This window comes from Oncorhynchus kisutch, unplaced genomic scaffold (genome assembly GCF_002021735.2).
Source record: "Oncorhynchus kisutch isolate 150728-3 unplaced genomic scaffold, Okis_V2 Okis07a-Okis12b_hom, whole genome shotgun sequence".
Classification (NCBI taxonomy): domain Eukaryota; kingdom Metazoa; phylum Chordata; class Actinopteri; order Salmoniformes; family Salmonidae; genus Oncorhynchus; species Oncorhynchus kisutch.
This window is the reverse complement of record NW_022261984.1, coordinates 6,463,949-6,491,448: the sequence shown is the minus strand read 5'-3', so window position 1 is coordinate 6,491,448 and position 27,500 is coordinate 6,463,949. Positions and strand designations below refer to the sequence as shown.

Below are 27,500 nucleotides of genomic sequence, written 5' to 3'. Positions count from 1 at the left end.
GTAGGTAATATACTGGTCATGGTCTCACCTGAAGGAGAGGAGGTAGGTAATATACTGGTCATGGTCTCACCTGAAGGAGAGGAGGTAGGTAATATACTGGTCATGGTCTCACCTGAAGGAGAGAGGAGGTAGGTAATATACTGGTCATGGTCTCACCTGAAGGAGAGGAGGTAGGTAATATACTGGTCATGGTCTCACCTGAAGGAGAGAGAAGGTAGGTAATATACTGGTCATGGTCTCACCTGAAGGAGAGGAGGTAGGTAATATACTGGTCATGGTCTCACCTGAAGGAGAGGAGGTAGGTAATATACTGGTCATGGTCTCACCTGAAGGAGAGGAGGTAGGTAATATACTGGTCATGGTCTCACCTGAAGGAGAGAAGGTAGGTAATATACTGGTCATGGTCTCACCTGAAGGAGAGGAGGTAGGTAATATACTGGTCATGGTCTCACCTGAAGGAGAGGAGGTAGGTAATATACTGGTCATGGTCTCACCTGAAGGAGAGGAGGTAGGTAATATACTGGTCATGGTCTCACCTGAAGGAGAGAGAAGGTAGGTAATATACTGGTCATGGTCTCACCTGAAGGAGAGGAGGTAGGTAATATACTGGTCATGGTCTCACCTGAAGGAGAGAGAAGGTAGGTAATATACTGGTCATGGTCTCACCTGAAGGAGAGGAGGTAGGTAATATACTGGTCATGGTCTCACCTGAAGGAGAGAGAAGGTAGGTAATATACTGGTCATGGTCTCACCTGAAGGAGAGGAGACCTCCCTGTCTTTCTCTCTGTTGATTGTTTCACTGTCACTGCAGATGGATCTTCAGACGTCAAGATGGACGTAACAAAGTTTTTAATGAAAATGTTATCCTTGACTTCCATTACAATATTCTGTGTGTGTGTATTTGTGTGTGTTCATTCTGTGCGTGTGTATTTGTGTGTGTTCATTCTGTGTGTGTGTAGGTGGGCCTGGCTAAAGGTCTGAAGGCACGTGGTAACGTAGAGGACTGGCTGGGTAAAGTAGAGGAGGCCATGTTCTCTTCCCTCCGCCGCCTCAGCAAGGCCTCCATCGCTGACTACCAGAGTAAAGAACGAGAGGAGTGGGTGGTGGCTGGACACCCTTCACAGGTACACACGCACACACACACACACACACACACACACACACACACACACACACACACACATACACACACACACACACACACACACACTAACCTCCATCGCTGACTACCAGAGTAAAGAACGAGAGGAGTGGGTGGTGGCTGGACACCCCTCACAGGTGCACACGCACACACACACACACACACACACACACACACACACACACACACACACACTAACCTCCATCGCTGACTACCAGAGCAAACAACAAGAGTAGCCTCTGAAGAAATGAATGAATTCCTATTGTATGATTATCATGTGTTGTAAACCTGGTGTCTGTAAGAGGTTAATGTCCAGCTGCAGTATTCCTTTGTGTCCACCAGGTGGTGTTAACCATCAGGTGTCTGTATGAGTTAATGTCCAGCTGCAGTATTCCTTTGTGTCCACCAGGTGGTGTTAACCATCAGGTGTCTGTATGAGTTAATGTCCAGCTGCAGTATTCCTTTGTGTCCACCAGGTGGTGTTAACCATCAGGTGTCTGTATGAGTTAATGTCCAGCTGCAGTATTCCTCTGTGTCCACCAGGTGGTGTTAACCATCAAGTGTCTGTAAGAGGTTAATGTCCAGCTGCAGTATTCCTCTGTGTCCACCAGGTGGTGTTAACCATCAAGTGTCTGTAAGAGGTTAATGTCCAGCTGCAGTATTCCTCTGTGTCCACCAGGTGGTGTTAACCATCAGGTGTCTGTATGAGTTAATGTCCAGCTGCAGTATTCCTTTGTGTCCACCAGGTGGTGTTAACCATCAGGTGTCTGTAAGAGGTTAATGTCCAGCTGCAGTATTCCTCTGTGTCCACCAGGTGGTGTTAACCATCAGGTGTCTGTATGAGTTAATGTCCAGCTGCAGTATTCCTCTGTGTCCACCAGGTGGTGTTAACCATCAGTCAGTTGATGTGGTGCAGAGACCTCGACGGCTGTCTGGAGGGAGACCACGACCACTTCATGGCCCTGCAGGACTTTGAATATGTCAACATTGATGTACGACCCTCCACAATGACTGTTTTCAACATCCTACAGTGGTGACAACACCTTGGAACAGAGATATTTATCTACATAGAAATACTTTTGTTATTTATCATTTGATGATTCTCCTCGTGTCTGTCTGTCTGCTTGTATGTCTGCCTGCCCCCCTCCCTACTTGTCTGTCTGCTTGTCTGTCTGTCTGCTTGTCTGTCTGCTTGTCTGTCTGCCTGTCTGTCTGTCTATAGAGGCTGAATGCCCTAGCAGCCCTGGTTCGAGGCCAACTCCCCACCCTGCACCGTAACATCATCACAGCTCTCATCACCGTAGACGTGCACGCCAGGGACATTGTCACAGACCTCGTGGCCCGGAAGGTATTGTAGGCCTGCAAACCACCCACTGCATCATGGGAAGTGTAGTTCATTCAAAAAAGATAGTTTTACATCAATCCAACTTGTCTGATCAAAAATAACAGTTTATGTCCTGTTTATTTGGCCTTGACCTTGATTAGTGACCAAGGCTGTGTGTGTGTGTGTGTGTGTGTGTGTGTGTGTGTGTGTGTGTGTGTGTGTGTGTGTTGTGTGTGTGTGTGTGTGTGTGTGTGTGTGTGTGTGTGTGTGTGTGTGTGTGTGTGTGTGTGTGTGTGTGTGTGTGTGTGTGTGTGTGTGTGTGTGTGTGTGTGTGTGTGTGTGTGTGTGTGTGTGTGTGTGTGTGTGTGTGTGTGTGTAGGTTGACTCCAGCAGTAACTTTGAGTGGCAGAGGCAGCTGCGTTACTACTGGGACTTGGACCTAGATAACTGTGTGGCCAGGATGGCTCTGTCCACCTACATCTATGGATATGAATACCTGGGGGCCTGCCCTCGTCTCGTCATCACCCCACTCACGGTAATACACACACACACACACACACACACACACACACACACACACAAGACAGTAACAAACAATGTATCAAAGCAACAGTCTAAGACATTGCAGATGGTATCCTTCTGTGCATGATTGTCTTGGTGTGTGTGCACCTGCACTTCGGGACATTTTCCCTCATCAGACTGCATGGGGAAATCAGAAAAGCACTATGTGGGGAAAAATGTGTCAGGATGCCTTGATTAACATGCCCATGTTCCCCTGTGTCTCAAAGTTAAACAAATCCAAATATACTTTATATTTGAGATTCTTCAAAGTAGCCACCCTTTGCCTTGATGACAGCTTTGCCCACACTTGGCATTCTCTCAACCAGCTTCACCTGGAATGCTTTTCCAACAGTCTTGAAGGAGTTCCCACATATGCTGAGCACTTGTTGGCTGCTCTTCACTCTGCGGTCCAACTCATCCCAAACCATCTCAATTGGGTTGAGGTTTGGTAATGTGGATGCAACACTTCATCACTCTCCTTCTTGGTCAAATAGCCCTTACACAGCCTGGAGGTGTGTTGGGTCATTGTCCTGTTGAAAAAAAAATTATAGTCCTACTAAGCTCAAACCAGATGGGATGGCGTATCGCTGCAGAATGTGGTGGTAGCCATGCTGGTTAAGTGTGCCTTGAATTCTAAGTAAATCACAGACAGTTTCACCAGCAAAGCACCCCCACAGCATCACACCTCTTCCTCCGTGCTTCACTGTGGGAACCACACATGCAGAGATCATCCGTTCACCTACTCTGCGTCTCACAAAGACATGACGGTTGGAACCAAAAATCTCAAATTTGGAGTCATCAGACCAAAGGACAGATTTCCACCAGTCTAATGTTCATTACTTGTGTTTCTTGGCCCAAGCAACTCTTCTTCTTATTGGTGTCCTTTTAGTAGTGGTTTCTTTGCAGCAATTCAACCATGAAGGCCTGATTTACACAGTCCCCTCTGAACAGTTGATGTTGTGATGTCTGTTACTTGAACTCTGTGAAGCATCTATTTGGGCTGCAATTTCTGAGGCTGGTAGCTCTAATGAACTTGTCCTCTGTAGCAGAGGTAACTCTGGGTCTTCCATTCCTGTGGCGGTCCTCATGAGAGCCAGTTTCATCATCGTTTTTGCGACTGGCACTTGAAGCAACTTTCAATGTTCTTAATTTTCCTGATTGACTGACCTTCATGTCTTAAAGTAATGATGGACTGTAGTTTCTATTTGCTTATTTGAGCTGTTCTTGCCATAATATGGACTTGGTATTTTACCAAATAGGGCTACCTTCTGTATACCACCCCTACCTTGTCACAACACAACTGATTAGCTCAAATGCATTAAGAAGGAAAGAAATTCCACAAACCCGTTTTGTCTCTGTAGGATCTTTCCATCCATTAATCCCGTTGTATGTCTCTCTAGGATCTCTACATCTATTAACTCATTGCATCTCTCTAGGATCTCTCTACCCACTAACCTGTTGTCTCTCTCTAGGATCTCTCCATCTATTAACCTGTTGTCTCTCTCTAGGATCTCTCCACCCACTAACCTGTTGTCTCTCTAGGATCTCTCTACCCATGAACCTGTTGTCTCTCTCTAGGATCTCTCTAGGAACTCCCCACATTTACCCATTGTCTCTCTCTAGGATCTCTCTAGGATCTCTCCACCCACTAACCTGTTGTATCTCTCTAGGATCTCTCTAGGATCTCTCCATCTATTAACCCGTTGTCTCTCTCTAGGATCTCTCTAGAATCTCTCTAGGATCTCTCCATCCATTAACCTGTTGTATCTCTCTAGGATCTCTCCATCCATTAACCTGTTGTCTCTCTCTAGGATCTCTCCATCCATTAACCCGTTGAATCTCTCTAGGATCTCTCCATCTATTAACTCATTGTATCTCTCTAGGATCTCTCCATCTATTAACTCATTGTATCTCTCTAGGATCTCTCCACCCATTAACCTGTTGTCTCTCTCTAGGATCTCTACACCCATTAACCCATTGTCTCTCTCTAGGATCTCTCTAGGATCTCTCTAGGATCTCTCCATCCATTAACCCATTGTCTCTCTCTAGGATCTCTCCACCCACTAACCTGTTGTCTCTCTCTAGGATCTCTCCACCCACTAACCTGTTGTCTCTCTCTAGGATCTCTCCACCCATTAACCCATTGTCTCTCTCTAGGATCTCTCTAGGATCTCTCCACCCACTAACCTGTTGTCTCTCTCTAGGATCTCTCCACCCATTAACCTGTTGACTCTCTCTAGGATCTCTCCACCCATTAACCCATTGTCTCTCTCTAGGATCTCTCTAGGATCTCTCCACCCACTAACCTGTTGTCACTCTCTAGGATCTCTCTAGGATCTCTCTAGGATCTCTCCATCCATTAACCGATTGTATGTCTCTCTCTAGGATCTCTCCATTCATTAACCCATTGTATGTCTCTCTCTAGGATCTCTCTATTCATTAACCCGTTGTATGTCTCTCTCTAGGATCTCTCCACCCATTAACCCATTGTCTCTCTCTAGGATCTCTCCACCCACTAACCTGTTGTCTCTCTCTAGGATCTCTCTAGGATCTCTCCATCCATTAACCCATTGTATGTCTCTAGGATCGTTGCTACCTGTGTCTGATGGGGGCTCTTCAGTTAGACCTTGGTGGGGCTCCAGCAGGCCCAGCTGGAACAGGGAAGACGGAGACCACTAAGGACCTGGCCAAAGCTCTGTCCATCCAGTGTGTCGTCTTCAACTGTTCTGATGGACTGGACTACAAGGTACTGATTAGACTGACCAGCACAGAACCTTCTATTCCAGGGTTTCCCAAACTCAGTCCTGCCCCGGCATTGCACAGCTGAGTCAAATAATCAGAGCCTGATGATGAGTTGGTTATTTCAATCAGCTGTTTGGGGAACCCTGTTCTCTCCCCCTCTTCCTTTACCCTTCTAATCCCAACCCTCTGTCTCCCTCTCTCCTATTGTCTTTGTTTTACCCAGACACTAACACTAGGGGACAGTGTCACCACAGCAGTGGATCTTCTTCATAATGAAGGATCCTGTTTTATTCCTGCTATCTGCTTAACCAATCACCTGTCTGTGTTGTAGATGATGGGGAAGTTCTTCAGTGGTCTGGCCCAATCAGGGGCCTGGTGTTGTTTTGATGAGTTTAACCGCATCGACATTGAGGTGCTGTCTGTCATCGCCCAGCAACTCATTACTATCCGCAATGCCAAGATGGCCAAGGTATACCCCCCCCTTTCCCCTGTCTGTCCCAATATCTTTACATTTAGAAACTGGGTGGTTCGAGCCCTGAATGCTGATTGGCTGAAGTCCGTGGTATATTAGACAGTATACTACCGGTATGACGAAACATGTATTGTTTACTGCTCTAATTATGTTGATAACCAGTTTATAATAGCATTAAGGCAACCCTGGGTTTGTGGTATATGGCCAATGTAGCACGGCTAAGGGCTGTATCCAGGCACCCTGCGTTGTGTCGTGCTTAAGAACAGCCGTTAGCCGTGGTATATTGGCCAATAACCACATCTCCTCGGGACTTATTGCTGGAATATATCACAAATACAGTATATACTGGTACCTACAACTCACCACCATCCACAATGTGAAGATGGCCACGGTATAGCTACACCTGGTCACCCACAGCCTTCCTAGTTCTAACCTCCATCCATCACACCAGTCAGGCAAGATTGATGTCCGCTCGGCTAAAGAAGTTGTTAGCCCTCTGAACTAAAGCCTGGATATCAGGTTTGTTTCATCAGACCTCAGTGTAACAGAGGTAGTTTAACTAACAGAATCGTCTGTTCCTGTTGTCACGGTGATGTGTACACTACCTAAGAAAACGACACGGTAGATGCTCACAACCTGGTTCAGTCCTCCGTGTCATGTGGTCTCTGTCTTGTAGCTGTCCAGGTTCATGTTTGAGGGCAGAGAGATCAAGCTGGTGATGACATGTGCTGCCTTCATCACTATGAACCCGGGCTACGCTGGACGCACTGAGCTCCCTGACAACCTCAAAGCCCTGTTCAGACCCATAGCCATGATGGTGCCCAACTATGCCCTGATCGCTGAGGTAACTGGGGGGGCTGGGGATGTGTTACGATGCTGAGGTCATTTGTAGCTGGGGAGCAGATCATTGACTTCCGTTTCTCCCCCTCCATGCTTCCATTCTCTCCTCCTCTAGGTGATCCTCTACTCTGAGGGGTTTGAGTCCAGTAAGACTCTGGCCCGAAAGATGACCCAGATGTACAAGCTGTGTTCTGAGCAGCTCTCTCAACAGGACCACTACGACTTCGGCATGAGGGCCGTCAAGTCTGTCCTCGTCATGGCAGGGTAGGACCCACAGGGGGTGCTGTTCTGTACTGGTCTAGGGTAGGACCCACAGGCGGTGCTATTCTATACTGGTCTAGGGTAGGACCCCCAGGGGGTGCTATTCTATACTGGTCTAGGGTAGGACCCCCAGGGGGTGCTATTCTATACTGGTCTAGGGTAGGACCCACAGGGGGTGCTATTCTATACTGGTCTAGGGTAGGACCCACAGGGGGTGCTATTCTATACTGGTCTAGGGTAGGACCCACAGGGGGTGCTATTCTATACCGGTCTAGGGTAGGACACACAGGGGGTGCTATTCTATACTGGTCTAGGGTAGGACACACAGGGGGTGCTATTCTATACTGGTCTTTGGTAGGACCCCCAGGGGGTGCTATTCTATACTGGTCTAGGCTAGGACCCACAGGGGGTGCTGTTCTATACTGGTCTAGGGTAGGACACACAGGGGGTGCTATTCTATACTGGTCTAGGGTAGGACACACAGGGGGTGCTATTCTATACTGGTCTAGGGTAGGACACACAGGGGGTGCTATTCTATACTGGTCTAGGGTAGGACCCACAGGGGGTGCTATTCTATACTGGTCTAGGGTAGGACACACAGGGGGTGCTATTCTATACTGGTCTAGGGTAGGACACACAGGGGGTGCTATTCTATACTGGTCTAGGGTAGGACACACAGTGGGTTCTATTCTATACTGGTCTAGGGTAGGACACACAGGGGGTGCTATTCTATACTGGTCTAGGGTAGGACACACAGGGGGTGCTATTCTATACTGGTCTAGGGTAGGACCCACAGGGGGTGCTATTCTATACTGGTCTAGGGTAGGACACACAGGGGGTGCTATTCTATACTGGTCTAGGGTAGGACCCACAGGGGGTGCTATTCTATACTGGTCTAGGGTAGGACCCATAGGGGGTGCTATTCTATACTGGTCTAGGGTAGGACACACAGGGGGTGCTATTCTATACCGGTCTAGGGTAGGACACACAGGGGGTGCTATTCTATACTGGTCTAGGGTAGGACACACAGGGGGTGCTATTCTATACTGGTCTAGGGTAGGACACACAGGGGGTGCTATTCTATACCGGTCTAGGGTAGGACACACAGGGGGTGCTATTCTATACCGGTCTAGGGTAGGACCCACAGGGGGTGCTATTCTATACCGGTCTAGGGTAGGACACACAGGGGGTGCTATTCTATACTGGTCTAGGGTAGGACACACAGGGGGTGCTATTCTATACTGGTCTAGGGTAGGACCCACAGGGGGTGCTATTCTATACTGGTCTAGGGTAGGACCCACAGGGGCTGCTATTCTATACTGGTCTAGGGTAGGACACACAGGGGGTGCTATTCTATACTGGTCTAGGGTAGGACACATAGGGGGTGCTATTCTATACTGGTCTTTGGTAGGACACATAGGGGGTGCTATTCTATACTGGTCTAGGGTAGGACACATAGGGGGTGCTATTCTATACCGGTCTAGGGTAGGACACATAGGGGGTGCTATTCTATACTGGTCTAGGGTAGGACACATAGGGGGTGCTATTCTATACCGGTCTAGGGTAGGACACATAGGGGGTGCTATTCTATACTGGTCTAGGGTAGGACACACAGGGGGTTCTATTCTATACCGGTCTAGGGTAGGACACACAGGGGGTTCTATTCTATACCGGTCTAGGGTAGGACACACAGGGGGTTCTATTCTATACTGGTCTAGGGTAGGACACACAGGGGGTGCTATTCTATACTGGTCTAGGGTAGGACACACAGGGGGTGCTATTCTATACCGGTCTAGGGTAGGACACACAGGGGGTGCTATTCTATACCGGTCTAGGGTAGGACCCACAGGGGGTGCTATTCTATACCGGTCTAGGGTAGGACACACAGGGGGTGCTATTCTATACTGGTCTAGGGTAGGACACACAGGGGGTGCTATTCTATACTGGTCTAGGGTAGGACCCACAGGGGGTGCTATTCTATACTGGTCTAGGGTAGGACCCACAGGGGCTGCTATTCTATACTGGTCTAGGGTAGGACACACAGGGGGTGCTATTCTATACTGGTCTAGGGTAGGACACATAGGGGGTGCTATTCTATACTGGTCTTTGGTAGGACACATAGGGGGTGCTATTCTATACTGGTCTAGGGTAGGACACATAGGGGGTGCTATTCTATACCGGTCTAGGGTAGGACACATAGGGGGTGCTATTCTATACTGGTCTAGGGTAGGACACATAGGGGGTGCTATTCTATACCGGTCTAGGGTAGGACACATAGGGGGTGCTATTCTATACTGGTCTAGGGTAGGACACATAGGGGGTGCTATTCTATACTGGTCTAGGGTAGGACACATAGGGGGTGCTATTCTATACCGGTCTAGGGTAGGACACATAGGGGGTGCTATTCTATACTGGTCTAGGGTAGGACACATAGGGGGTGCTATTCTATACCGGTCTAGGGTAGGACACATAGGGGGTGCTATTCTATACCGGTCTAGGGTAGGACACCTAGGGGGTGCTATTCTATACTGGTCTAGGGTAGGACACATAGGGGGTGCTATTCTATACCGGTCTAGGGTAGGACACATAGGGGGTGCTATTCTATACCGGTCTAGGGTAGGACACATAGGGGGTGCTATTCTATACTGGTCTAGGGTAGGACACATAGGGGGTGCTATTCTATACCGGTCTAGGGTAGGACACATAGGGGGTGCTGTTCTATACTGGTCTAGGGTAGGACACATAGGGGGTGCTATTCTATACTGGTCTAGGGTAGGACCCACAAGGGGTGCTATTCTATACTGGTCTAGAGTAGGACACACAGGGGGTGCTGTTCTATACTGGTCTAGGCTAGGACACAATGTTGTACCCACCCTGTTCAATCAAAGTTGCAAACCGGTATCTGTTAGATTTTGGGGGTAAAAACAAGGTACTTTTGAACTCGTCATGACCAGATAGGGCACAGAGAGAAAAACAGAACTCTATTCAATCAAAACCACCAGCCGGTATCTGACAGTTTCTGGGCTTATGAAAAAACAAGGTAAAGGTCACTTTATGTACAAATCAGATCGAAACGATATTCAGTTGTATCCTCATAGTGCCGTTTACAGATCTACCCAGAACCCTCTACCCTTATGCATTTTACAGCCACTTCTATGCAAATGTGAACCTTTGGGTAGTGTTCCCAATGGCACCATATTCCCTATGCAGTGCACTGCTTTTGACCAGCTTTATATAGTGAATAAGGTGCCATTTGGGACACAAACCTTATTGTCAAAGCTGAGAGTGACACAGTGCAGAATGGTGACAGGAAGAGCAGACTAGACAAGGGAAATGCCTTGTTTTCCTCTCTGCAGGGCTGACTCAGAGAGAATAAGATAGTAGCATATGACATCCTGCCTGGTCTACTGACCCGTTCCTCATCACACGACAGCTCCCTGACAGGAAGGACTGAGACACTGTATCAGCATCATATTAAAGATGATTGGCATCATTCAGATCCTCCTGGTCTAGATGTGGTAGTGATGTCCCCTGTCTGTCCCATCCATCTCGCTCCTGGTCTAGATGTGGTAGTAATGTCCCCTGTCTGTCCCATTCATCACACTCCTGGTCTAGATGTGGTAGTAATGTCCCCTGTCTGTCCCATCCATCACACTCCTGGTCTAGATGTGGTAGTAATGTCCCCTGTCTGTCCCATCCATCATGCTCCTGGTCTAGATGTGGTAGTAATGTCCCCTGTCTGTCCCATCCATCACACTCCTGGTCTAGATGTGGTAGTAATGTCCCCTGTCTGTCCCATCCATCATGCTCCTGGTCTAGATGTGGTAGTAATGTCCCCTGTCTGTCCCATCCATCACACTTAATCCCAGATTGACTCACGCAGCTATTGTCTTGTCACAGGGTGAGCTGTTCATTTTACAGGTGTGTGAATAACAAGCCCTCTGACTGTTTAGAGCCACCCTCTTCTGTCTGTCTCATTCACTTTTTACTACCGCTGTAAATCCAATGTAATGGGCCTGCCATTATCAGCCTGTGTGTGTGGGTGTGTGTGTTCCAGCACTCCACATTATTAATGAATGGGTTGGTGAACAGTCACTGGGGAATCATCATCCACCTTGATTAGCCGAGCTCTGGGAAAGGAGGGAGGGAGGATGACAGGAGGAGAGAGGAGAGGAATTCACTTCTACCTAACAACCTCCAACCAAGCTGTGTGTGTCTGCATGTGTGTTTGTGTGTAACAGAGAGATGGTGAGTGTGTTTAAAGTGATGTTTCAGTTCAGTGACCTTTAGACGACCCGGTGATGTTTCAGTTCAGTGACCTTTAGACGACCCGGTGATGTTTCAGTTCAGTGACCTTTAGACGACCCAGTGATGTATTCAGTTCAGTGACCTTTAGACGACCCAGTGATGTATTCAGTTCAGTGACCTTTAGACGACCCAGTGATGCATTCAGTTCAGTGACCTTTAGACGACCCGGTGATGTATTCAGTTCAGTGACCTTTAGACGATTCCAAATTGAAGTCAGTCAATTTAGGAAGTGATTTAAGGAAGTGATTTTGACTCTCGGAAGAGAGAGGGACCCCCACATTTATAGAGAATGCATTATGTTGTGCGTGTGACCCCCGACAGCTCTCTGAAGAGAGAGGGACCCCCACATTTATAGAGAATGCATTATGTTGTGCGTGTGACCCCCGACAGCTCTCTGAAGAGAGAGAACCCCCACATTTATAGAGAATGCATTATGTTGTATGTGTGACCCCCGACAGCTCTCTGAAGAGAGAGGGACCCCCACATTTATAGAGAATGCATTATGTTGTGTGTGTGACCCCTGACAGCTCTCTGAAGAGAGAGAACCCCCACCTGAGTGAAGACGTGGTTCTGATCAGGGCTCTGAGAGACTCCAATCTGCCCAAGTTCCTCACAGACGATGCTGCGCTCTTTGGGTGAGAGAACACACACACACACACACACAGACACACACACACACACATACACACACACACAAACCAATGGTGTCCCACAGCTAATGTTACAGCACTATGGAGAAGAATAGAACGTTCCACTGTTATACGTTCATCATGCCTCATCATGCCTCATCATGCCTCATCATGCCTCATCAGGCCTCATCATGCCTCATCATGCCTCATCAGGCCTCATCATGCCTCATCATGCCTTACTGCAGACTGACGTGTGTGTTTGTCCGTATGACGGCTCTGTGTGTGTGACGCCTGTGTATGACTGTGTGTGTATGTCCGTATGACGGCTCTGTGTGTGTGACGTCTGTGTGTTTCTGTATATGACGGTTCTGTGTCTGTGTGTTCTCTGCTCTAGTGGCATCATGTCTGACCTGTTCCCTGGCGTTTCCATCCCTGAACATGACTACGGTGTTCTCCAAACCACCATCCTGGAGTCTCTAGTGAAACGCAACCTGCAGCCCCTACCCAGCATGACGCACAAGGTACTGACTGACCCTACCCAGCATGATGCACAAGGTACTGACTGACCCAACCCAGCATGACGCACAAGGTACTGACTGACCCTACCCAGCATGACGCACAAGGTACTGACTGACCCTACCCAGCATGACGCACAAGGTACTGACTGACCCTACCCAGCATGACGCACAAGGTACTGACTGACCCTACCCAGCATGACGCACAATGTACTGACTGACCCTACCCAGCATGACGCACAAGGTACTGACTGACCCTACCCAGCATGACGCACAATGTACTGACTGACCCTACCCAGCATGACGCACAATGTACTGACTGACCCTACCCAGCATGATGCACAAGGTACTGACTGACCCTACCCAGCATGATGCACAAGGTACTGACTGACCCTACCCAGCATGATGCACAAGGTACTGACTGATCCTACCCAGCATGATGCACAAGGTACTGACTGACCCTACCCAGCATGACCAACAAGGTACTGCCTGACCCTACCCAGCATGACCAACAAGGTACAGACTGGCCCTACCCAACATGACCTACAAGGTACTGACTGACCCTACCCAGCATGACCAACAAGGTACTGACTGACCCTACCCAGCATGACCAACAAGGTACAGACTGACCCTACCCAGCATGACGCACAAGGTACTGACTGACCCTACCCAGCATGACGCACAAGGTACTGACTGACCCTACCCAGCATGACGCACAATGTACTGACTGACCCTACCCAGCATGATGCACAAGGTACTGACTGACCCTACCCAGCATGATGCACAAGGTACTGACTGACCCTACCCAGCATGACGCACAAGGTACTGACTGATCCTACCCAGCATGATGCACAAGGTACTGACTGACCCTACCCAGCATGACCAACAAGGTACTGACTGACCCTACCCAGCATGACCAACAAGGTACAGACTGACCCTACCCAACATGACCTACAAGGTACTGACTGACCCTACCCAGCATGACCAACAAGGTACTGACTGACCCTACCCAGCATGACCAACAAGGTACAGACTGACCCTACCCAGCATGACCAACAAGGTACTGACTGACCCTACCCAGCATGACCAACAAGGTACTGACTGACCCTGCCCAGCATGACCAACAAGGTACAGACTGACCCTACCCAACATGACCTACAAGGTACTGACTGACCCTACCCAGCATGACCAACAAGGTACTGACTGACCCTACCCAACATGCCCTACAAGGTACTGACTGACCCTACCCAACATGACCAACAAGGTACTGACTGACCCTACCCAACATGACCTACAAGGTACTGACTGACCCTCCCCGGCATGACCAACAAGGTACTGACTGACCCTACCCAACATGACCTACAAGGCACTGACTGACCCTACCCAGCATGACGCACAAGGTACTGACTGACCCTACCCAGCATGACGCACAATGTACTGACTGACCCTACCCAGCATGACGCACAAGGTACTGACTGACCCTACCCAGCATGACGCACAATGTACTGACTGACCCTACCCAGCATGACGCACAATGTACTGACTGACCCTACCCAGCATGACGCACAATGTACTGACTGACCCTACCCAGCATGACGCACAAGGTACTGACTGACCCTATCCAGCATGACGCACAAGGTACTGACTGACCCTACCCAGCATCACGCACAAGGTACTGACTGACCCTACCCAGCATGACGCACAAGGTACTGACTGACCCTACCCAGCATGACGCACAAGGTACTGACTGCCCCTACCCAGCATGACGCACAAGGTACTGGCTGACCCTACCCAGCATGACGCACAAGGTACTGACTGACCCTACCCAGCATGACGCACAAGGTACTGACTGACCCTACCCAGCATGACGCACAAGGTACTGACTGACCCTACCCAGCATGACCAACAAGGTACTGACTGACCCTACCCAGCATGACGCACAAGGTACTGACTGACCCTACCCAGCATGATGCACAATGTACTGACTGACCCTACCCAGCATGATGCACAAGGTACTGACTGACCCTACCCAGCATGACCAACAAGGTACTGACTGACCCTACCCAACATGACCTACAAGGTACTGACTGACTGACTGAACTTATGTATTAATTTAAATAAACATAATGTAGGCCTTAAAGTGCTTTATATAATTAAGTAATCAATGATGGCTATGTCATTACAAATGATCAAGATTAAACACAAAAACATAATTCAACAAAATCATTCAATTTGGTTCAGTTTGACTTCAAATTAAAATACATGAATTAGTGATGATGTATGATCCTTATATGTTTCTCTGTGTGATTGTAACCCTTCCTCTCCCTCCCTCCAGGTGATCTCTGTGTGGTTGTAACCCTTCCTCTCCCTCCCTCCAGGTGATCTCTGTGTGGTTGTAACCCTTCCTCTCCCTCCCTCCAGGTGATCCAGCTGTATGAGACCATGATAGTACGTCATGGTGTGATGTTGGTGGGTCCTACAGGTGGAGGGAAGACCACGGTCTACTCCATCCTGTCTGATACCTTAGATACCCTGTGGCAGGCTGGCCACGGGAAACACAACCCCTTCTACCTCCCGGTCAAGACATACGTCCTCAACCCCAAGTCTGTCACCATGGGAGAGCTCTACGGAGAGGTACGCCTGGCTGACAATTCATCTGTGCACTAACAGACTCACATACTGTCGTTTCATTTCAACCATTTGATGTCTATGATGTACTGAGGGCTTTGCGGATGTTAATAAAGCTATAGGGGCTGATTCTCTTGACCTCTTCTCACTGCAGCTCTCTGCTCCACTTACAGAACCACTGACCTTTATTTTAACCTGACTATTGTTTCTGGTGTTCTCATTTAAGATCTGGAAAGTGGCACATGTCCTCCCCTTACATGAAGGAGGAGATCCTTCTGACTTAGATAACTACTGTCCAATTTCCCCGACCAACTTTTAGCGAATAACTTTTTTAACTTCTCACTGTTCTAATATGAACCAATCCGGTTTTAGACCTGGACACAGCACCGGTTCAGCTGCTACGGTTATTCTAGATGATGTGTTAAATTGCTTGGATCATAAAAAAATCATTCTGCTGCCTTATTTAGAGACCTTTTCGAGGCCTTTGACATTGTTGACCGTCACATTCTCATTCAAAGGCTGACTGAAATAGGTCTGGGTCAGGCTTTTTGCAAGTGGTTTGAGAATGATCTGTCAGACAGGACTCAATGCATGATCTCTGATGGTGTTCAGTCTAGTTTCCTGGATATTACAAAAGGTGTACCGCAGGGGTCTGTACTGGGACCTGTTCTCTTTACTATTTATGTCAATAATACTGGTCTATCTGTTAACTTGTAATATTCATCTGTAGGCAGACGACAGTGTGATGTATGCCACTGACCCAACTGTTTGCCAGTTTATATTAGAGCTGCAGTCGGACCTTGTTACCTTACAGAATGCCCTGGTTGGTTTAAAACTGGTACTTAATGTGTGCAAAACTAAATACATGTTGTTCACTAATTCTCTCAAAATTGTTTCAGATGGACTACATACTTATTTATTGGATGGTTCTCCCATCTTTCGGGTTCCCACCTATAAATATCTGTGCATTTCGATTGGCTAAGACTTAATGTTTAATAGAACACATGGATGAGCTAGTTAAAAAGCTCAGATTTAAAGTGGGCTTCTGTTTTTAGACGTACTGTAGATCTGGCCTCTCCCTAAATAGCAGGAAGCAGGTTGTACAGTCATATCTACTGCCAGTTGTTAACTATGGTCATGTTTTATTGGTAATGTTCATTTCTCTTCCTGTTTGTGAGAAAAGGTTTGTACTCAGGGCACCATTGGGAATGAGACCCTGGTCTCAATTGAGCTGCTCTGAATAAATAAAAGTGAATACCACATTTTTTCAATCAGTCTATAAATAAATCTATCCATAAACAGTCAGTTGATTTGTTAACAGTTAACCATCCAACTCATTAATGTACCAATTAGTTCAATCAATGAATCCTTCGTTCGCTTGCTCACTCGTTTACTCACTCACTTGCTATTGGTTTTTACCAATGTGTAGATACAAACATAGGTTACAAAGTGCATAACATGAGCCCCTAACCTTTAATCCCGGACCCCTACAGGTGAACATATTGACCCTGGAGTGGCGTGACGGCCTGATGGCGCTCAGCGTGCGAGCGGCCTGCAACGACACCAGCGATGACCACAAGTGGATCGTGTCGGACGGTCCGGTGGACGCACTGTGGATTGAGAACATGAACACGGTCCTGGACGACAACAAGATGCTGTGTCTGGCCAACAGCGAACGCATCAAACTGACCCCGTCTATACACATGGTGTTTGAGGTCAGAGAGGGGTCAGGGGTTATAGGTTAGAGGTTCCTCTTCATTGCGTTCTAGTGTTGATGACAAGCGGGACAATCACTATGGACGTCATTGACATGAACAGATAATAGTGACATGTTAAAGATCCAGACTTTGTAAATGCTCTGCAACCTCTGTGTTGTGTGTCTCAGGTCCAGGACTTATCGGTGGCGTCCCCAGCCACAGTGAGTCGCTGTGGGATGGTCTACATCGACTCTAACGAACTCAAATGGATGCCCTATGTCCAGACCTGGATCACTGGCCTGGCTAACAAGGTGATTTACCAGTCTCCTTAACATGGTCCAGACCTGGATCACTGGCCTGACTAACAAGGTGATTTACCAGTCTCCTTAACATGGTCCAGACCTGGATCACTGGCCTGACTAACAAGGTGATTTACCAGTCTCCTTAACATGGTCCAGACCTGGATCACTGGCCTGGCTAACAAGGTGATTTACCAGTCTCCTTAACATGGTCCAGACCTGGATCACTGGCCTGGCTAACAAGGTGATTTACCAGTCTCCTTAACATGGTCCAGACCTGGATCACTGGCCTGACTAACAAGGGGATTTACCAGTCTCCTTAACATGGTCCAGACCTGGATAACTGGCCTGACTAACAAGGTGTTTTCCTGCGCTGATCACATCTCTACTCCGAATATACATCTACCATGTCTTCATAATCATAATGCCCCTCTGTGGAAGTAGCTGTGGGCTCAGTCAAGCCTGTTTGGAAATCTGTATTCTCATGTTATCGTTCTGTGAAGATCACAGAGAATGTCGCCTGTCTCAGACCAAAGACAGAGGTGTATCTAACTATATAGATGGCTAGAATGGTACTCCTACCGTTAGTGTCAGCAGATCCATCATAAACATCAACCACCACAACACATCACCTCTAACCTCTAACCTTTACACACTCTCTCCGTCACCTCTAACCTTTACACATTCTCTCTTCGTCACCTCTAACCTTTACACATTCTCTCTTCGTCACCTCTAACCTTTACACATTCTCTCTCCGTCACCTCTAACCTTTACACATTCTCTCTTCGTCACCTCTAACCTTTACACATTCTCTCTTCGTCACCTCTAACCTTTACACATTCTCTCTTCGTCACCTCTAACCTTTACACATTCTCTCTTCGTCACCTCTAACCTTTACACATTCTCTCTTGCATCATTAGAGGAGGATCCTGTGAACTGTCCCTGTCTTTATGATAACTGTCTTTAAATGGTTTTATATCCTTCCTCGTACTGCTGCTGCTGTTTCTGATGTTATAGCAGACAGATGTTACAGACCTACAGTGTTGTCAGAGATGGGTTATATCTGCTGTTGTTTCTGATGTTATAGCAGACAGATGTTACAGACCTACAGTATTGTCAGAGATGGGTTATATCTGCTGTTGTTTCTGATGTTATATAGCAGACAGATGTTACAGACCTACAGTATTGTCAGAGATGGGTTATATCTGCTGTTGTGTCTGATGTTACAGACCTACAGTGTTGTCAGAGATGGGTTATATCTGCTGTTGTGTCTGATGTTACAGACCTACAGTATTGTCAGAGATGGGTTATATCTGCTGTTGTGTCTGATGTTACAGACCTACAGTATTGTCAGAGATGGGTTATATCTGCTGTTGTGTCTGATGTTACAGACCTACAGTGTTGTCAGAGATGGGTTATATCTGCTGTTGTGTCTGATGTTATAGCTGACAGATGATGGGTTATATCTGCTGTTGTGTCTGATGTTACAGACCTACAGTATTGTCAGAGATGGGTTATATCTGCTGTTGTGTCTGATGTTACAGACCTACAGTGTTGTCAGAGATGGGTTATATCTGCTGTTGTTTCTGATGTTATAGCTGACAGATGATGGGTTATATCTGCTGTTGTGTCTGATGTTATAGCTGACAGATGATGGGTTATATCTGCTGTTGTGTCTGATGTTATAGCTGACAGATGATGGGTTATATCTGCTGTTGTGTCTGATGTTACAGACCTACAGTATTGTCAGAGATGGGTTATATCTGCTGTTGTGTCTGATGTTACAGACCTACAGTGTTGTCAGAGATGGGTTATATCTGCTGTTGTGTCTGATGTTATAGCTGACAGATGATGGGTTATATCTGCTGTTGTGTCTGATGTTATAGCAGACAGATGATGGGTTATATCTGCTGTTGTGTCTGATGTTATAGCTGACAGATGATGGGTTATATCTGCTGTTGTTTCTGATGTTATAGCTGACAGATAATGGGTTATATCTGCTGTTGTTTCTGATGTTATAGCTGACAGATGATGGGTTATATCTGCTGTTGTTTCTGATGTTATAGCTGACAGATGATGGGTTATATCTGCTGTTGTTTCTGATGTTATAGCTGACAGATGATGGGTTATATCTGCTGTTGTTTCTGATGTTATAGCTGACAGATGATGGGTTATATCTGCTGTTGTGTCTGATGTTATAGCTGACAGATGATGGGTTATATCTGCTGTTGTTTCTGATGTTATAGCTGACAGATGATGGGTTATATCTGCTGTTGTTTCTGATGTTATAGCTGACAGATGATGGGTTATATCTGCTGTTGTTTCTGATGTTATAGCTGACAGATGATGGGTTATATCTGCTGTTGTTTCTGATGTTATAGCTGACAGATGATGGGTTATATCTGCTGTTGTTTCTGATGTTATAGCTGACAGATGATGGGTTATATCTGCTGTTGTTTCTGATGTTATAGCTGACAGATGATGGGTTATATCTGCTGTTGTTTCTGATGTTATAGCTGACAGATGATGGGTTATATCTGCTGTTGTTTCTGATGTTATAGCTGACAGATGATGGGTTATATCTGCTGTTGTTTCTGATGTTATAGCTGACAGATGATGGGTTATATCTGCTGTTGTTTCTGATGTTATAGCTGACAGATGATGGGTTATATCTGCTGTTGTTTCTGATGTTATAGCTGACAGATGATGGGTTATATCTGCTGTTGTTTCTGATGTTATAGCAGACAGATGATGTATCTTGATTACTGTCTATTGATTGGTTGGTTGACATGGATCTTTATCTTAATTCAAAAGCCAACTTTTACCTGTTTTTTCTTGATGTCCTGATCATACATTTAACTTGCCCTGCTTCTCACTCTCTCTGCCCTCTCTGTTGCTGTCTCCCCCTATCCTCCTCTCCCTTCTACCCCCCCCCCAGCTCCCTGAAGCAGTGTGTGTGTACCTGTTGGCGTTGTTTGAGCAGTACGTGGAGAAGGGTCTTCAGTTTGTGTGGAAGCGTTGTGTCCAGGCCATGGGCCAGGTGGACATCAGTAAGGTCACTACCCTCTGCTGCCTGTTGGAGGCGCTGCTGCTGGGAGACGGAAGACCAGACCTCAAGATGGTAGGCTAAATGTTACTAGAGCGCAGCATGACCACAACCACATGTTAACCAGTCATTATACACATCTTTAAACTGGGTGGTTCGAGCCCTGAAAGCTGATTGGCTGACAGACGTGGTATATCAGACCGTATACCACAGGTATGACAAAACATTATTTTTTTTACTTCTCTAATTACGTTGTCGACCAGTTTATAATAGCAATAAGGCACCTCGGGGGTTTGTGGTATATGGCCAATATAGCATGGCTAAGGGCTGTATCCAGGCACTCCACGTTGCGTTGTGCGTAGAACAGCCCTTAGCCGTGGTATATTGACCATATACCACACCCCCTCGGGCCTTATTGCTTATTAAGTATAGTTCCATCTCTGTGTGTGTGTGTGTGTTCTAGGAAGCTAAGCACCTGAACAGTGTGTTGTGTCAGACGTTTGTGTTCTGCTACCTGTGGTCTGTGGGGGGTAACCTGACTGACAGCCACTGGGATGCCTTCGACAGCTTCGTCAGACAACAGTTTGAAGACAATAATGATGCCAAGGTTAGTAGGGCCTTCATCAGCATCGTTATAATCATCATCATAGTCAGAATAATTATACTAATAATAATTATCATTGTCATCATTTGTAGTCAGAATTATAATAATCATCATTATTGTCAGAATTGTAATCATCATCATTATTGTCAGAATTGTAATCATCATCATTATAGTCAGAATTATGATCATCATCATAGTCAGAATTATGATCATCATCATAGTCAGAATTATGATCATCATCATAGTCAGAATTATGATCATCATCATAGTCAGAATTGTAATCATCATCATAGTCAGAATTGTAATCATCATCATAGTCAGAATTATGATCGTCATCATAGTCAGAATTATAATCATCATCATTATAATCAGAATTATAATCATCATCATCTTAGTCAGAATTATAATCATCATCATAGAATTATAATCATCATCATCATAGTCAGAATTATAATCATCATCATAGTCAGAATTATAATCATCATCATAGTCAGAATTATAATCATCATCATAGTCAGAATTATAATCATCATCATAGTCAGAATTATAATCAGCATCATAGTCAGAATTATAATCATCATCATAGTCAGAATTATAATCAGCATCATTATAGTCAGAATTATAGTCATCATTATTGTCAGAATTATAATCATCATCATAGTCAGAATTATGATCATCATCATAGTCAGAATTAAAATAATCATCATTATAGTCATCATTATAGTCAGAATTATAATCATCATCATCATTATAGTCAGAATTATCATCATGATCATCTTCATTATTGTCAGAATTATTATCATTATAGTCAGAATTATCATCATCATCATTATAGTCAGAATTATCATCATCATCATTATATTCATAATTATCATTATCATCATTATAGTCAGAATTATAATAATAATCATCATCATAGTGAGAATTATAATCATCTACAGCATGCCATGCCTATCACACACACAGGGGGAGAGAGACACACTATATACTGTTTTCTTTTCCATACCATCAGAAGACTGCATTTTTTTAAATACTGCATTTCCAGACAGGTTCAAAGCTTTATCTATTACCAGAGTCCAACTTAACCTGCCCTGACTGCCATACATATTACTGAAGGCCAACACTCCTCGCCAGGTGCTAGCTAGTATTAGCATGCTACAGAGGTGTAACTGGAGAATGGGGATTCTGTCCTGTTTTCTTCTAAGGTTCGATTTTCTTATCTGAAACTCCATGGGCAAGAACTAGGACCAGACCCTTTCTGCCTGGCTAGAATTTTCTCTTTCAAGCCGAACTGAACTTGAGAACCAACTTCTCTCGTTAAAATCTGCATATGTAACATCAACATTAGTCAAAACATTTATTTTGATTTCCACAATGCCACTTGCCCACTACCAAAGGATAAACAGCTGCCCACTACCAAAGGATAAACAGCTGTCCACTACCACAGGATAAACAGCTGCCCACTACCAAAGGATAAACAGCTGTCCACTACCACAGGATAAACAGCTGCCCACTACCACAGGATAAACAGCTGCCCACTACCACAGGATAAACAGCTGCCCACTACCACAGGATAAACAGCTGTCCACTACCACAGGATAAACAGCTGCCCACTACCACAGGATAAACAGCTGTCCACTACCACAGGATAAACAGCTGCCCACTACCACAGGATAAACAGCTGCCCACTACCACAGGATAAACAGCTGCCCACTACCACAGGATAAACAGCTGCCCACTACCAAAGGATAAACAGCTGTCCACTACCACAGGATAAACAGCTGTCCACTACCAAAGGATAAACAGCTGTCCACTACCACAGGATAAACAGCTGCCCACTACCACAGGATAAACAGCTGCCCACTACCACAGGATAAACAGCTGCCCACTACCAAAGGATAAACAGCTGTCCACTACCACAGGATAAACAGCTGTCCACTACCAAAGGATAAACAGCTGTCCACTACCAAAGGATAAACAGCTGCCCACTACCACAGGATAAACAGCTGTCCACTACCACAGGATAAACAGCTGCCCACTACCACAGGATAAACAGCTGTCCACTACCAAAGGATAAACAGCTGTCCACTACCACAGGATAAACAGCTGCCCACTACCACAGGATAAACAGCTGCCCACTACCACAGGATAAACAGCTGTCCACTACCAAAGGATAAACAGCTGTCCACTACCACAGGATAAACAGCTGTCCACTACCACAGGATAAACAGCTGTCCACTACCACAGGATAAACAGCTGTCCACTACCAAAGGATAAACAGCTGTCCACTACCACAGGATAAACAGCTGCCCACTACCACAGGATAAACAGCTGCCCACTACCACAGGATAAACAGCTGTCCACTACCACAGGATAAACAGCTGTCCACTACCACAGGATAAACAGCTGCCCACTACCACAGGATAAACAGCTGCCCACTACCACAGGATAAACAGCTGTCCACTACCACAGGATAAACAGCTGCCCACTACCACAGGATAAACAGCTGTCCACTACCACAGGATAAACAGCTGTCCACTACCACAGGATAAACAGCTGTCCACTACCACAGGATAAACAGCTGCCCACTACCACAGGATAAACAGCTGTCCACTACCACAGGATAAACAGCTGTCCACTACCACAGGATAAACAGCTGTCCACTACCACAGGATAAACAGCTGCCCACTACCACAGGATAAACAGCTGTCCACTACCACAGGATAAACAGCTGTCCACTACCACAGGATAAACAGCTGTCCACTACCACAGGATAAACAGCTGTCCACTACCACAGGATAAACAGCTGTCCACTACCACAGGATAAACAGCTGTCCACTACCACAGGATAAACAGCTGCCCACTACCACAGGATAAACAGCTGTCCACTACCACAGGATAAACAGCTGTCCACTACCACAGGATAAACAGCTGTCCACTACCACAGGATAAACAGCTGTCCACTACCACAGGATAAACAGCTGCCCACTACCACAGGATAAACAGCTGTCCACTACCAAAGGATAAACAGCTGTCCACTACCACAGGATAAACAGCTGCCCACTACCACAGGATAAACAGCTGTCCACTACCACAGGATAAACAGCTGCCCACTACCACAGGATAAACAGCTGTCCACTACCACAGGATAAACAGCTGTCCACTACCACAGGATAAACAGCTGCCCACTACCACAGGATAAACAGCTGCCCACTACCACAGGATAAACAGCTGTGGTGATCACGGTCTATCCATTGATACAGCAGAACACAGACAGTGAGACAGTCCTGCCTAGTAGCACAGGATAAACAGCTGTGGTGATTACGGTCTATCCATTGATACAGCAGAACACAGTGAGACAGTCCTGCCCAGTAGCACAGGATAAACAGCTGTGGTGATTACGGTCTATCCATTGATACAGCAGAACACAGACAGTGAGACAGTCCTGCCCAGTAGCACAGGATAAACAGCGGTGGTGATTACGGTCTATCCATTGATACAGCAGAACACAGACAGTGAGACAGTCCTGCCCAGTAGCACAGGATAAACAGCTGTGGTGATTACGGTCTATCCATTGATACAGCAGAACACAGACAGTGAGACAGTCCTGCCCAGTAGCACAAGATAAACAGCTGTGGTGATTACGGTCTATCCATTGATACAGCAGAACACAGACAGTGAGAGAGTCCTGCCCAGTAGCACAGCGGGTCAGAGTTTGTTTACACAAGACAACACGTCGCACATTTTTTTACTTGTGAAATACTGCACCAAACACCTTAAGTAGATGTATTGATAAATGTCCTACTGCATCAAACACCTAAGCTGGACCTATTGATAAATAGCCTACTGCATCAAACACCAAAACTAGACGTATTGATAAATAGCCTACTGCTTCACACACCTTAGCTGGATGTATTGATAAATATCCTACTGCATCAAACACCTTAGGTAGATTTATTGAGAAATGGCCTACTGCGTCAAACACCTGAGCTAGATGTATTGATAAATATCCTACTGCGTCAAACACCTTAGGTAGATTTATTGAGAAATGGCCTACTGCGTCAAACGCCTGAGATAGATGTATTGATAAATATCATACTGCGTCAAACACCTTAGGTAGATTTATTGAGAAATGGCCTACTGCGTCAAACACCTGAGCTAGATGTATTGATAAATGTCATACTGCACCAAACACCTTAGGTAGATGCATTAGAAAAGGTCTACTGCATCAGACACCTTAGGTAGATGTATTGAGAAATGGCCTACTGCGTCAAACACCTGAGCTAGATGTATTGAGAAATGTCCTACTGCACCCAACACCTGAGCTAGATGTATTGATAAAATATCCTACTGCATCACACACCTGAGATAGATGTATTGATAAATATCCTACTGCACCCAACACCTTAGGTAGATGTATTGATAAAATATCCTACTGCACCCAACACCTGAGCTAGAAGTATTGATAAATGTCCTACTGCATCACACACCTGAGGTAGATGTATTGATACATATCCTACTGCATCACACATTTGAGGTAGATGTATTGATACATATCCTACTGCATCACACACCGTAGGTAGATGTATTGATACATATCCTACTGCATCACACACCTGAGGTAGATGTATTGATACATATCCTACTGCATCACACACCGTAGGTAGATGTATTGATAAAATATCCTACTGCATCACACACCTTAGGTAGGTGTAAACTTCCGCGACTAAATGCTCCTTTGCAAAAACGTCTAAATTAATGACAGATTTCTTGAGTTATCTTAATTTCATTCTGACTCTTTTTAGGAAGTGATACTGGCTTTGTTCCCACGGTGTCTCATGGGGGACAAACATCAGTAACTGCCACATCAATCCACACCTCCAAGACTGACATTTTTCTTCATAAGCAACAGATAAACACTTGCTGAATCGGTGCGTTCAGTCACTCTTTAAGTCCTCTGAAAGGGTTTAAAATCAAATAGAGGCCTTACCTGTGGAATCAATTCAATCTGTAGACTGCTACCAATTATGAACATCTGACGAAGACTGCTACCAATTATCAACATCTGACAAAGACTGCTACCAATTATCAACATCTGACAAAGACTGCTACCAATTATCAACATCTGATGAAGACTGCTACCAATTATGAACATCTGATGAAGACTGCTACCAATAATCAACATCTGACAAAGACTGCTACCAATTATCAACATCTGACGAAGACTGCTACCAATTATCAACATCTGACGAAGACTGCTACCAATTATCAACATCTGATGAAGACTGCTACCAATTATGAACATCTGATGAAGACTGCTACCAATTATCAACATCTGACAAAGACTGCTACCAATTATCAACATCTGACAAAGACTGCTACCAATTATCAACATCTGATGTAGACTGCTACCAATTATCAACATCTGATGAAGACTGCTACCAATTATCAACATGTGACAAAGACTGCTACCAATTATGAACATCTGACAAAGACTGCTACCAATTATCAACATCTGATGAAGACGGCTACCAATTATCAACATCTGATGAAGACTGCTACCAATTATCAACATCCGATGAAGACTGCTACCAATTATCAACATCCGATGAAGACTGCTACCAATTATCAACATCTGATGAAGACTGCTACCAATTATCAACATCTGACAAAGACTGCTACCAATTATGAACATCTGACAAAGACTGCTACCAATTATCAACATCCGATGAAGACTGCTACCAATTATCAACATCCGATGAAGACTGCTACCAATTATCAACATCTGATGAAGACTGCTACCAATTATCAACATCTGACAAAGACTGCTACCAATTATGAACATCTGACAAAGACTGCTACCAATTATCAACATCCGATGAAGACTGCTACCAATTATCAACATCTGATGAAGACTGCTACCAATTATCAACATCTGACAAAGACTGCTACCAATTATCAACATCTGACAAAGACTGCTACCAATTATCAACATCTGACAAAGACTGCTACCAATTATCAACATCTGATGAAGACTGCTACCAATTATCAACATCTGATGAAGACTGCTACCAATTATAAGTGTATTCAGTTGTTTTCATCAATTGGAAATGTGCAACAGAAACATGCTGTAAAGGCCGTTTTAGTAGATGGATATGAACATATTGAAATGAACATCTCTAAAGGTATCGGTAGGAAAACCTCTGTCTGTCCCCTCAGAAATAAGGACAGCAGGTGAACGAGGCTGGAAGAGAAGGCGATTTCATATACCTGCTGAGAACTTTCAATGTATTTCATCATGCTATCAATGGAAACTATGGTTGCCATTGGTTGGTATCACAGTAATGATATCCAATAGGAACTCTCTACTTTCCTATTCTGGAAGTGTCCCCGGGGTTGGAACAGTGTAATGATGGATAGAATGTTGAATTCC

The 27,500-nt window shown here is 45.6% G+C and overlaps 1 protein-coding gene across 1 annotated transcript in view; it reads left to right on the top strand.

Annotated features, from left to right (window-relative positions):
- dnah6 (dynein, axonemal, heavy chain 6) overlaps positions 1 to 27,500 on the top strand; it is a 141,740-nt gene that overhangs the window by 33,832 nt on the left and 80,408 nt on the right. The window contains 15 exon segments of the mRNA XM_031814529.1: positions 960 to 1,124; positions 2,023 to 2,133; positions 2,364 to 2,489; positions 2,845 to 3,000; positions 5,611 to 5,772; positions 6,100 to 6,237; positions 6,917 to 7,084; positions 7,196 to 7,344; positions 12,177 to 12,284; positions 12,673 to 12,799; positions 15,215 to 15,427; positions 16,915 to 17,136; positions 17,307 to 17,429; positions 20,356 to 20,538; positions 20,927 to 21,070. Coding sequence (XP_031670389.1) covers positions 960 to 1,124; positions 2,023 to 2,133; positions 2,364 to 2,489; positions 2,845 to 3,000; positions 5,611 to 5,772; positions 6,100 to 6,237; positions 6,917 to 7,084; positions 7,196 to 7,344; positions 12,177 to 12,284; positions 12,673 to 12,799; positions 15,215 to 15,427; positions 16,915 to 17,136; positions 17,307 to 17,429; positions 20,356 to 20,538; positions 20,927 to 21,070 — 2,295 coding nt within the window.